The following is a 13,410-nucleotide window of genomic DNA, read 5'->3' on the forward strand; positions in this document are numbered from 1 at the left end:
GGGAGATGAAGTATGATTCCTGGGCATTACCACTGGGGTTAGTGAGACCAGCCAACATTGGCGGTATGATTTCTTCAGTCACACTCAGCTGCATGAGTATAGGCCTGAATAGTGGAGGAGCAGGATTTAACCAGAGCTGGGTTTTTGCCAAGTGAGTATGTTGAAGAAAGAGACTAGGAAATTGAAGGTATGTGTAGAGAGTGGTTATAATGATGAGCTATAATATTTAAGTTGCATAAAGAGGAAATGAGGATATAAATATGTTGAAGAAAAATGTGATGGGATTTAGTGGATTGTAGGCCCTGATACAGCTGAAGAATTTTTGGAGCCTGGTAATAACAAAGTCGTATGATCATAGGGAATGAGTTTCTGAGATAAGGTGGAATATAAGATTTTTGTTGGAAAAGAGGTCAAGAAACAGAAAGTCCAGGGTATTAGATGGGTCATCTCTATGAGTATTGAAATTATCAAAAATTATGGCAGGATTTTTGTTATAGAGAGGTAGTGAGCTAGGAATGAGGCAGATTGACCTGAAAGTTGGTAGAGAACTATAACCAGGTGGGTGGATAATGGGTAGTATTATATGATAGCATGAGTTTTAAAACTGAGGAGTCTTAGGGAGGAGGGAGAGAAAGAATGACCATAGGAGCAAGTAGATCCACCTCCAGGCTCACCGGTAAAGAAGCATGAGAGAGAAAAGACATCACTTGAGAGGGCTGCAGTGTCATCAAGGCAGAGCCAAATTTCATTTAGGCAGAAGATGAAGGAAACATTAAGAAAAGAAAATACTTAGAAGATTTGAGAGACCATGAGTTCCAGAGGACACTGAAATTCAAGATAGGAATTTAGGAGTCATTAGTATAAAAATGGTATTTAAATCTGTGGAAATTGATGAGATCATTAAGAGAGAAAGTATAGAGAAGAGACGTGGGTCCAGGATCATCTCCTAAAGTTTCCCAGCATGCACAGATTGGGTAGAGCAGTGTTTCTCCACCTTTTTTCAGTATTGCCCCCCTAAGGAGCCTTTGTAGATATCTTTGTCCTAATCACTCACTCCAGGAAATTTTAATACCACAGATATACTGTATGTCTCTTCATGTTCTGTGGCCCTTTGAAGGCCACAAACCATTATAATATCTAAGATACTTTTGTCCCTACCCTCCAAGAACCAGTTTTTGCCCCCTTGGGGGTAACATCACCCCTGCTGAAATGCATGGGTTAGAGCAGCGGTCCCCAAACTTTTTGGCACCAGGGACTGGTTTTGTAGAAGACAATTTTTCCACAGGGTGGCGGGGGGGGTGGTGGGGGAAGTTTCAGCAGGGGTGACGTTTAATATACTGGGCTAAATAAAATATATTATTAAAATTAATTTTACTTCTTTTTACTTTTTTTAATGTGGCTACTAAAAATTTAAAGTTACATATGGGCTTGAATTTGTGGCTTGCATTATATTTCTGTTGGACAGTGCTAACCTTAAACTGTGCTGCCACTCCACAGCTTATGTCATCCTGGCTCTGCTGTCTGCGCTATCATAGACCGATGCCATTTACCTAACCTCTTGCCTGCTAGTTATTACCATCACTCTACTTGCCTTTTTCTATTCTACCTTCTGAGACAAAATGAGCTCTTTTGCTGTTAGTTCCCGTAGCTAAAGAATGCAGTTGTAATGGCAGAGACCCATGAGCAGAGACAGAGGGCATATGAATGGAGGTACTAATAGTATAAAAGGGTAAGATTGGAGTGGAAATAAAAGCATCATAAATTATAATACCTCTTCATTTTACAGATGAGGTAACCAAAGCTCAGAAAGATTAAATAATGTGCTCTCTCCATCTAGACACCTTCTAATATGATTTTTAAAATGCTGAAAGGCTAGTATTCTCAAAAGTATATCCCTTCTCCCTTTCCACCACTCAAGTGTTTTTGATAGAGTATTTTAAATTCCTACTACTTGTCTCTTCCTTTTATTTTTCCTTTTTCTTATCCAGCAAATATTTGCTGATCATGTACTGTGGACAAGTTATTTGGAGGTGTCAACAATACAGTCAATGTGGCTGCATAAATGTACTAAGAAAATGTTAACATGGTATTTTTCTTGGAAAGAAAATAACTAGTGCATCTTGGTATCTTAAATTTATCTAACTGTTAGATTTTTAAAATCCCTGAGGAAGCAGGACATAGGGTAGAGAATTTTTTAAATTATAGGGAAAAAGAAAAATTGATGAAGTAATATTTAGATCTAGGGTAGCTAAAGAGGTTTGGAAGTCCTGGGTGAGGAGACTCATCTACAGGGACAGCATGAAAGTACTATGATCCTAATGGAAGGTGGGAGAGAAGTGAGCAAGAATAATGTGAGAAGAGAGATTCTGAAAACTCTGCCTCGCCAAAAGTAAACTTTATTTAAAGCCAATCCTGCCAAAACAAATTGTTTAATTTTCTAAGCTATTTGGATTTTGTTCTCTTGAGATTACTCCAGTTCTCTGGGGGAACCAGGGATACTTTTTCATTAATAAGCAAACACTAGTAGAAAGATTGTAAAGAAACCATTAAAGGTTTTCCTAGTACCTAGCTGAGGAACTACAGGGAATGGGAATTTTGATTGTCAAAGGTTAGAGGAGGAGGGAATTTTAATTTGGAAATTTCTATTACTGGAGTATTAGAGCAGGGCCAAACATGGACATGGCTTGTTGGAGGGCTTTGGCCTCAAGAAAGCAACATGAAAGCTCCTAGTAAGTGCTAGGAGGTCTAATAAAGTGGGGAAGAAGTGTAGGTGGAAGGCAGAAAATGGTTAGGAAGATGAGGTAAAAAAGCACAACACAAACTAGAATATACACTATGATTTTAACCATCCAAGACAGTTTGTATGATGGTGAGACTAGCATCGTATTATAGTAAGGAAAATAGTTGTTGGGATGATGGTGCTGTCTGACTTTTTAAAAGATAATTTATTTTATCTTTTGAACATAAATACTATAAAAGGAGGTCAATGTTGAAGCATTTTAATTTTGCCCACAGTTGACTGTGTCTCCTCTTTTCCAAATGCTCACCTGGGATAAGTTACCTACTACCTACTGCGAAACCCTCTTCCTTTTTTGGCCTAATGTAGCTGTCAGGTTTTTGTTTCTTAATTTCTGTTTGTCTGAAATATCCTATTAATAGCAAAGTCTTATGGATTCTTTCTTTGAAATTCTTTCCTCTCTCTGTATACTGGTACTTCGGAATGTGATTTATTGCAAGCTCTTTTGTTTCCTCTACTCTCCAAATTAGCCTACATATCAGTGTTATCTTCTTAAAACACCAATTTCATCCTTCACTTGTCTACTTAAAAACAGAAAGATTCCCTTACGATCTTTCACAAGCAGCCAAACTTACTGATGTATTATTTATGATTTTCTATAATCTGATCAAGGTTACCCATCCAGCCATATTTCCCACCACTCTGCAACATAAATCTTATGTATAAACCTCCTTATAAACTGCCAATATAGCATGATGTTTCTTATATTTGCTTTTCCCATCATTCTTTCTCCCTCAAAGAATGCTTTTTCCCCTCACTGCCTTGGCAAGTTCTGCCGATTTTTCTGAATCCGCTTTAGATACTACCCCCTACAAAGGATATTTCTAAGTGCTACAGGCTTTATCAATATTTCTTTTCAAAATCACTTGGTACTTAAGGCATTTATTACATTTTACACTCTATTATACCTTATTGTTATTTTATTCTGTTTCCTGTATGTTCTTTGCCCAACCAAATTATTAGTTTTTTAAGGGAAACACTCATTTCCAAACACATTAACCTGTTGCTAAACACGGAATAGACTTTCAATAAATACTGTTTTTTTAAAAATGTTTTATTTATTTATTTATTTGGCTGTGTCAGGTCTTAGTTGCGGCATGCAGGATCTTTGTTGCGGCATGTGGGATCTTTCTTTGCAGCACACAGGCTCTTCACTGCAGCACGCGGGCTCCAGGGCACGCAGGCTCAGTAGTTGCAGCGTGTGAGCTCTCTAGTTGTGGCACGCGGGCTCCAGAGCCCATGGGCTCAGTAGTTGCAGCATGAGTGCTCTCTAGTTGTGGCGCACGGGCTCTAGAGTGTGCGGGCTCAGTAGTCGCGGCGTGTGGTTTTAGTTGCCCCACGGCATGTGGGATCTTAGTTAGTTCCCCGACCAGGGATTGAACCTGCATCCCCTGCAATGGAAGGCAGATTCTTAACCACTGCACCACCAGGGAAGTCCCTCAATAAATATTTTTGATTGAAGTAGTATTGTTGACCAATTTTGTTATAAAGGTTAGATAAGCTAGACAGAATTCTTAAGAGATGATTTATTTAGATATCTAAAGCTGAAAGATGCTCCCTTAAAAACTCAAAATCAGTCTTTTAAAAATATCTAATTCTCTATTACAAACTTTCCTAAAACTACAGATGTCTATTGTTTCATATCACCCCAAAATTTAGTCACTTAGAACAATGAACGTTTATTATCACACGGTATCTGTAGGTCAGGAATCTCGGTGTGGCTAAGTGACTCTGGCTTAAGGTCTCTCATGAGGTTGCAGTCAGTGTGTCAGTTGGGGCTGCAGTCTTTTTTTTTTTTTTTTTTAAAGATTTGATGAAAGTTCATAATAATGCAGTTGACAAGAAAATTAGTTATTTCTGAGATATACATTTTAAAGTAATAACTAGGATTATTACATATAACATTATACCAGAACATATAAGATTTTTAGAAATTTCATGTAATGTCTGAAACATTTATATTAACATATTTCCATACATATTTCCATACAAATACAAATATAAGATTTTTAGAAATTTCATGTAATGTCTGAAACATTTATATTAACATATTTCCATACATATTTCCATACAAATACAAATATAAGATTTTTAGAAATTTCATGTAATGTCTGAAACATTTATATTAACATATTTCCATACAAATAACCCAATAAAAGTTTAGTATTAGTTGTTTTGTTTGTTTTTTTATACTGCAGGTTCTTATTAGGCATCAATTTTATACACATCAGTGTATACATGTCAATCCCAATCGCCCAATTCAGCACACCACCATCCCCACCTCACCGCAGTTTTCCCCCCTTGGTGTCCATATGTCCATTCTCTACATCTGTGTCTCAACTTCTGCCCTGCAAACTGGCTCATCTGTACCATTTTTCTAGGTTCCACATACATGCATTAACATACGATATTTGTTTTTCTCTTTCTGACATACTTCACTCTGTATGACTGTCTCTAGATCCATCCACGTCTCAACAAATGACTCAGTTTCGTTCATTTTTATGGCTGAGTAATATTCCATTGTATATATGTACCACAACTTCTTTATCCATTCGTCTGCTGATGGGCATTTAGGTTGCTTCCATGACCTGGCTATTGTAAATAGTGCTGCAATGAACATTGGGGTGCATGTGTCTTTTTGAATTACGGTTTTCTCTGGGTATATGCCCAGTAGTGGGATTGCTGGGTCATATGGTAATTCTATTTTTAGTTTTTTAAGGAACCTCCATATTGTTCTCCATAGTGGCTGTATCAATTTACATTCCCACCAACAGTGCAAGAGGGTTCCCTTTTCTCCACACCCTCTCCAGCATTTGTTGTTCGTAGATTTTCTGATGATGCCCATTCTAACAGGAGTGAGGTGATACCTCGTTGTAGTTTTGATTTGCATTTCTCTAATAATTAGTGATGTTGAGCATCTTTTCATGTGCTTCGTGGCCGTCTGTATGTCTTCTTTGGAGAAATGTCTGTTTAGGTCTTCTGCCCATTTTTGGATTGGGGTGTTTGTTTCTTTGATATTGAGCTGAATGAGCTGTTTATGTATTTTGGAGATTAATCCTTTGTCCGTTGATTCATTTGCAAATATTTTCTCCCATTCTGAGGGTTGTCTTTTTGTCTTGTTTATGGTTTCCTTTGCTGTGCAAAAGCTTTGAAGTTTCATTAGGTCCCACTTGTTTATTTTTGTTTTTATTTCCATTACTCTAGGAGGTGGATCAAAAAAGATCTTGCTGTGATTTATGTCAAAGAGTGTTCTTCCTATGTTTTCCTCTAAGAGTTTTATAGTGTCCAGTCTTATATTTAGGTCTTTAATCCATTTTGAGTTTATTTTTGTGTATGGTGTTAGGGAGTATTCTAATTTCATTCTTTTACATGTAGCTGTCCAGTTTCCCCAGCACCACTTATTGAAGAGACTGTCTTTTCTCCATTGTATATCTTTGCCTCCTTTGTCATAGATTAGTTGACCATAGGTGCGTGGGTTAATCTCTGGGCTTTCTATCTTGTTCCATTGATCTATGTTTCTGTTTTTGTGCCAGTACCATATTGTCTTGATTACTGTAGCTTTGTAGTAGAGTCTGAAGTCAGGGAGTCTGATTCCTCCAGCTCCATTTTTTTGCCTCAAGACTGCTTTGGCTATTCGGGGTCTTTTGTGTCTCCATACAAATTTTAAGATGATTTGTTCTAGCTCCGTAAAAAATGCCATTGGTAATTTGATAGGGATTGCATTGAATCTGTAGATTGCTTTGGGTAGTATACTCATTTTCACAATGTTGATTCTTCCAATCCAAGAACATGGTATATCTCTCCATCTGTTGGTATCATCTTTAATTTCTTTCATCAGTGTCTTATAGTTTTCTGCATACAGGTCTTTTGTCTCCCTAGGTAGGTTTATTCCTAAGTATTTTATTCTTTTTGTTGCAATGGTAAATGGGAGTGTTTCCATAATTTCTTTCAGATTTTTCATCATTAGTGTATAGGAATGCAAGAGATTTCTGTGCATTAATTTTGTATCCTGCAACTTTACCATATTCATTAATTAGCTCTAGCAGTTTTCTGGTGGCAGTTTTGGGATTCTCTATGTATAGTATCATGTCATCTGCAAACAGTGACAGTTTTACTTCTTCTTTTCCGATTTGTATTCCTTTTATTTCTTTTTCTTCTCTGATTGCCGTGGCTAGGACTTCCAGAACTATGTTGAATAATAGTGGTGAGAGTGGACATCCTTGTCTCGTTCCTGATCTTAGAGGAAATGCTTTCAGTTTTTCACCATTGAGAATGATGTTTGCTGTGGGTTTGTCATATATGGCCTTTATTATGTTGAGGTAGGTTCCCTCTATGCCCACTTTCTGGAGAGTTTTTATCAGAAATGGGTGTTGAATTTTGTCAAAAGCTTTTTCTGCATCTATTGAGATGATCATATGGTTTTTATTCTTCAATTTGTTAATATGGTGTATCACATTGATTGATTTGCGTATATTGAAGAATCCTTGCATCCCTGGGATAAATCCCACTTGATCGTGGTGTATGATCCTTTTAATGTGTTGTTGGATTCTGTTTGCTAGTATTTTGTTGAGGATTTTTGCATCTATATTCATCAGTGACATTGGTCTGTAATTTTCTTTTTTTGTAGTGTCTTTGTCTGGTTTTGGTATCAGGGTGATGGTGGCCTCATAGAATGAGTTTGGGAGTGTTCCTTCCTCTGCAATTTTTTGGAAGAGTTTGAGAAGGATGGGTGTTAGCTCTTCTCTAAATGTTTGATAGAATTCACCTGTGAAGCCATCTGGTCCTGGACTTTTGTTTGTTGGAAGATTTTTAATCACAGTTTCAATTTCATTACTTGTGATTGGCCTGTTCATATTTTCTGTTTCTTCCTGGTTCAGTCTTGGAAGGTTATACCTTTCTAAGAATTTGTCCATTTCTTCCAGGTTGTCCATTTTATTGGCATAAAGTTGCTTGTAGTAGTCTCTTAGGATGCTTTGTATTTCTGCGGTGTCTGTTGTAACTTCTCCTTTTTCATTTCTGATTTTATTGATTTGAGTCCTCTTCCTCTTTTTCTTGATGAGTCTGGCTAATGGCTTATCAATTTTGTTTATCTTCTCAAAGAACCAACTTTTAGTTTTATTGATCTTTGCTATTGTTTTCTTTGTTTCTATTTCATTTATTTCTGCTCTGATCTTTATGATTTCTTTCCTTCTGCTAACTTTGGGTTTTGTTTGTTCTTCTTTCTCTAGTTTCTTTAGGTGTAAGGTTAGATTGTTTACTTGAGATTTTTCTTGTTTCTTTAGGTAGGCTTGTATAGCTATAAACTTCCCTCTTAGAACCGCTTTTGCTGCATCCCATAGGTTTTGGGTCGTCGTGTTTTCCTTGTCATTTGTCTCTAGGTATTTTTTTATTTCCTCTTTGATTTCTTCAGTGATCTCTTGGTTATTTAGTAACGTATTGTTTAGCCTCCATGTGTTTGTCTTTTTTACGTTTTTTTCCCTGTAATTCATTTCTAATCTCATCGCGTTGTGGTCAGAAAAGATGCTTGATATGATTTCAATTTTCTTAAATTTACTGAGGCTTGATTTGTGACCCAAGATGTGATCTGTCCTGGAGAATGTTCCGTGCGCACTTGAGAAGAACGTGTAATCTGCTGTTTTTGGATGGAATGTCCTATATATATCAATTAAATCTATCTGGTCTATTGTGTCATTTAAAGCTTCTGTTTCCTTATTTATTTTCATTTTGGATGATCTGTCCATTGGTGTAAGTGAAGTGTTAAAGTCCCCCACTATTATTGTGTTACTGTCGATTTCCTCTTTTATAGCTGTTAGCAGTTGCCTTATGTATTGACGTGTGCCTATGTTGGGTGCATATATATTTATAATTGTTATATCTTCTTCTTGGATTGATCCCTTGATCATTATATAGTGTCCTTCTTTGTCTCTTGTAATCGTCTTTATTTTAAAGTCTATTTTGTCTGATATGAGAATTGCTACTCCAGCTTTCTTTTGATTTCCATTTGCATGGAATATCTTTTTCCATCCCCTCACTTTCAGTCTGTATGTGTCCCTAGGTCTAAAGTGGGTCTCTTGTAGACAGCATATATATGGGTCTTGTTTTTGTATCCATTCAGCCAGTCTATGTCTTTTGGTTGGGGCATTTAATCCATTCACGTTTAAGGTAATTATCGATATGTATGTTCCTATGACCATTTTCTTAATTGTTTTGGGTTTGTTTTTGTAGGTCCTTTTCTTCTCTTGTGTTTCCCACTTAGAGAAGTTCCTTTAGCATTTGTTGTAGAGCTGGTTTGGTGGTGCTGAATTCTCATAGCTTTTGCTTGTCTGTAAAGCTTTTGATTTCTCCATCAAATCTAAATGAGATCCTTGCCGGGTAGAGTAATCTTGGTTGTAGGTTCTTCCCTTTCATCACTTTAAGTATATCATGCCACTCCCTTCTGGCTTGCAGAGTTTCTGCTGAGAAATCAGCTGTTAACCTTATGGGAGTTCCCTTGTATGTTATTTGTCGTTTTTCCCTTGCTGCTTTCAATAATTTTTCTTTGTCTTTAATTTTTGCCACTTTGATTACTATGTGTCTCGGCGTGTTTCTCCTTGGGTTTATTCTGTATGGGACTCTCTGCGCTTCCTGGACTTGGGTGGCTATTTCCTTTCCCATGTTAGGGAAGTTTTCGACTATAATCTCTTCAAATATTTTCTCTGGTCCTTTCTCTCTCTCTTCTCCTTCTGGGACCCCTATAATGCGAATGTTGTTGCGTTTAATGTTGTCCCAGAGGTCTCTTAGGCTGTCTTCATTTCTTTTCATTCTTTTTTCTTTAGTCTGTTCCGCAGCAGTGAATTCCACCATTCTGTCTTCCAGGTCACTTATCCGTTCTTCTGCCTCAGTTATTCTGCTATTGATTCCTTCTAGTGTAGTTTTCATTTCAGTTATTGTATTGGTCATCTCTGTTTGTTTGTTCTTTAATTCTTCTAGGTCTTTGTTAATCATTTCTTGCATCTTCTCAATCTTTGCCTCCATTCTTATTCCGAGGTCCTGGATCATCTTCACTATCATTATTCTGAATTCTTTTTCTGGAAGGTTGCCTATCTCCACTTCATTTAGTTGTTTTTCTGGGGTTTTTTCTTGTTCCTTCATCTGGTACATAGCCCTCTGCCTTTTCATCTTGTCTATCTTTCTGTAACTGTGGTTTTTGGTCCACAGGCTGCAGGATTGTAGTTTTTCTTGCTTCTGTTGTCTGCCCTCTGGTGGTTGAGGCTATCTAAGAGGCTTGATGGGAGGCTCTGGTGGTGGGTAGAGCTGACTCGGGGCTGCAGTCTTATCTCCAGGCCCAACTGAGGAGGATCTGCGTCCGAGCTTACTCACTTGGTTGTTGGCAGGATTCAGTTCCTCACAGGTTGTTGGACCGAGGTTCTCAGTTCCTCATTGACTGTGGCTCTCTAGAGGCTTCCTTCAGTTCCTTGCCGTGGGCATCTCCAAAAGGCAGCTCACAACATGGCAGGTGGCATTCCTCAGAGTGAACAAATGAGAAAGTACCATGACAAACGACACAATATTTTCTTTTATAATTTTGTAAGTGACATTTCATTAATTCTGTTGTATTTGATTCACTAGAAGTGAATCCAGTCCACACTCAAGGGAAGGTGATTATACAAAGGTATGAATACCAGGCTATAGGGCTCACTGAGGTCCATCAAAGAGGCTGCCTCCCTTAGTCAGGCCATTCTTCTCTTGTCTAAAGATCTTTTCTGACCTCAGGAAAAGAGGAGTTGCTTATCTGAGTCTTTCCCAATAATTATTCTATTCTTAGCACCTAAGCTTTAATCTATGATAGCATATCTAGGGTCTTTTAGTATTGAATTATGTAATGTTCTGCATCCTGACCCTATTAAAGTTGTAGGAAAGCATACACTACAATCTTTTATCAGGATAAATACAGAACTTAAATGAGATATAGGATACAAGTATAGCAAATATGTTCTCAATTATTTGAATAAATAATGTATAAAATTTACTCAAAGCGTAGTTTTCAGTTAAATGCTATATTAAAATCTCAACATGTAAATATACAATGTGCCATGTATAGTAAGGATTCAAAAATATTTGTTAAATACCCTTGCTTATATATTTCTGTGAATGAATTAATTTAGTGATTTAGAGTTCCTGTACCTATGGTGGAATAAAATTGTTATTTGTTAGATGTTGCCATCTTAGAGTTCTAAATAAAAGCAAAAATAATAATATATTGATGTTCATAGGAATTCCTTTATTATCAGAGTTGGAGAGATTAAAAGAACACTTTTTTTAAACTTATTTATTTATTTATTTATCTTTGGCTGCATTGGGTCTTCGTTGCTGTGCGCAGCTTTCTCTAGTTGTAGCAAGCAGGGGCTAATCTTTGTTGCGGTGCATGGGCTTCTCATTTGTGGTGGCTTCTCTTGTTGCAGAGCACAGGCTCTAAGCGCATGGGCTTCAGTAGTTGTGGCTCGTCGGCTTAGTAGTTGTGGCTCACGGGCTCTAGAGCGCAGGCTCAGTAGTTGTGGCGCATGAGCTTAGTTGCTCCTTGGCATGTGGGATCTTCCCGGACCAGGGCTCGAACCCATCTCCCCTGCACTAGCAGGCGGATTATTAACCACTGTGCCACCAGGGAAGTCCCTAAAAGAATACTTGATGCAGTCTTTAGAAGTTTATTCTGAATTTGAAAATAAAAGTTAATAAAACAGTTTATCAACTTAGTGATTTGGGAGGCTGGCTGAGAAGTTAGTTCCATGTATCACTGTTTATATCAAAATTAATTCCAGATAAATTAAAGATTTAAACGTAAAAAAAGACACATAAAATTACATGAAGAAAGTATATGTGAATGTTTGTATACTCTGAAGAGGTGAAAATCTTTCTAACATGACATCAAACCCATCAAACCCAGAAGCTATAATAGAAGAATTTGACTATACTGAAATTAAATATTGCTGTATGGTGAAAAGTAGGCAGAAAACATCACCATAAAGTCAGAAGCCATTATGGGAAAAAAAAAATTTACCATGTATAACAGGAAATGTTCTAATTCCTCTAACTGAAAAAGAGCTTTTATGGTTCAGTAAAAAAAAAAAAAAAAATGATACTTGTATAGGCAGGCAATTCAAGAAAAGTATATATAATTAATACATAGTTAAAAAGGCAAAACATGGATAAAAAGATACTGCATATATTAAAATGATGCTACATATATTTAAAAGGTATCACTTATACTAAAAGTCATTTATAGGGGCTTCCCTGGTAGCACAGTGGTTAAGAATCCGCCTGCCAATGCAGGGAACACAGGTTCAAGCCCTGGGCTGGGAAGATCCCACATGCCGCAGAGCAACTAAGCCCACGCGCCACAACTACTGAGCCTGCACTCTAGAGACCGCAAGTCACAACTACTGAGCCCGTATGCCACAACTACTGAAGCCTGCACGCCTAGAGCCTGTGCTCTGCAACAAGAGCAGCCACCGCAATAAGAAGGCTGCGCACTGCAATGAAGAGTAGCCCCCACTCGCCGCAACTAGAGAAAGCCCGCGTGCAGCAACGAAGACCCAATGCAGCCAAAAATAAATAAGTAAATAAATTTATTTTTTAAGAAGTCATTTATATATTAAAAAGGTGATACCAAATGAAAATACATGTATAAAAATATATCAATTTGGGGGAAGTATAGTTGCTTTACAATATTATATTAGTTTCAGGTGTACAGCATAGTGATTCAGTATTTTTACAGATTATACTCCATTAAAAGCTATTACAAGATAATGGCTATAATTCCCTGTGCTATACAATATATTCTTGTTGCTTATATATTTTATACATAGTAGTTTGTATCTCAATTCCATACCCCTTTCTTGCCTCTCTCTCTCCCCTCTCCTCACTGGTAACCACTAAGATACCAATTTTTTAAATGCAAAAAAATTTTTTGCTTACTTCTAAGAATAACAGACATTTAGAAGACTGATGACACCCATTCTTGGAAAGGTATTTGGGGTAATAGTTATCTTGCTGATAGCAGTGAAACTTGGTAAAAACCTTTTAGAGCTTTATTGTAGTGACATGTAAAGACGCTTAAATATAAGGAGGAAGAAAAAGAAAGTTCAAAACATAGGATGTACACTGAAAAAAATATGTGAGACCTTAGCTAACAGTTAACATTGACTTTCTCTGAATGGGGGGGGATCAATATTTTATGTTACCTATTGCTACAATTTATAATTAAAATGTATTACCTTTGTAATTAGAAAAAAAGTAATATTTTTAAAAGGCAACTTTACAATTTCTTTTTACAGGAGATTACATGCTTGATACAAAGCCAAAAGAAATTTCAGAAATTCAACGTTTAAACTATGAGCAGGTAATAGATACAATTTTTGTTATATTAAGATAGTTAATTTTTACTTACAGATACATTCATTGGTCTCTATCAGTGGCTTTTTTTTTTTGAATTTTTGAATTTTATTTTTTTATACAGCAGGTTCTTATTAGTTATCTATTTTATACATATTAGTGTATATATGTCAATCCCAATCTCCCAATTCATCACACCACCACCACCTCACCCCACCCCCACATTCCCCCCTTGGTGTCCATAC

General features: G+C 36.9%; 1 protein-coding gene across 2 annotated transcripts in view; it reads left to right on the plus strand.

Moving 5' to 3' along the window:
- MINDY2 (MINDY lysine 48 deubiquitinase 2) overlaps positions 1-13,410 on the plus strand; it is a 78,613-nt gene that overhangs the window by 17,395 nt on the left and 47,808 nt on the right. The window contains exon 3 of one of the 2 annotated variants that reach the window (XM_068536344.1): positions 13,108-13,172. The exons of the other annotated variant lie outside the window; for it this stretch is intronic. Coding sequence (XP_068392445.1) covers positions 13,108-13,172 — 65 coding nt within the window. The remainder of the gene's footprint in view (positions 1-13,107; positions 13,173-13,410) is intronic. 2 annotated transcript variants of the gene reach the window in all.

Source organism: Eschrichtius robustus, chromosome 1 (genome assembly GCF_028021215.1).
Source record: "Eschrichtius robustus isolate mEscRob2 chromosome 1, mEscRob2.pri, whole genome shotgun sequence".
In the NCBI taxonomy this organism is placed as follows: Eukaryota; Metazoa; Chordata; class Mammalia; order Artiodactyla; family Eschrichtiidae; genus Eschrichtius; species Eschrichtius robustus.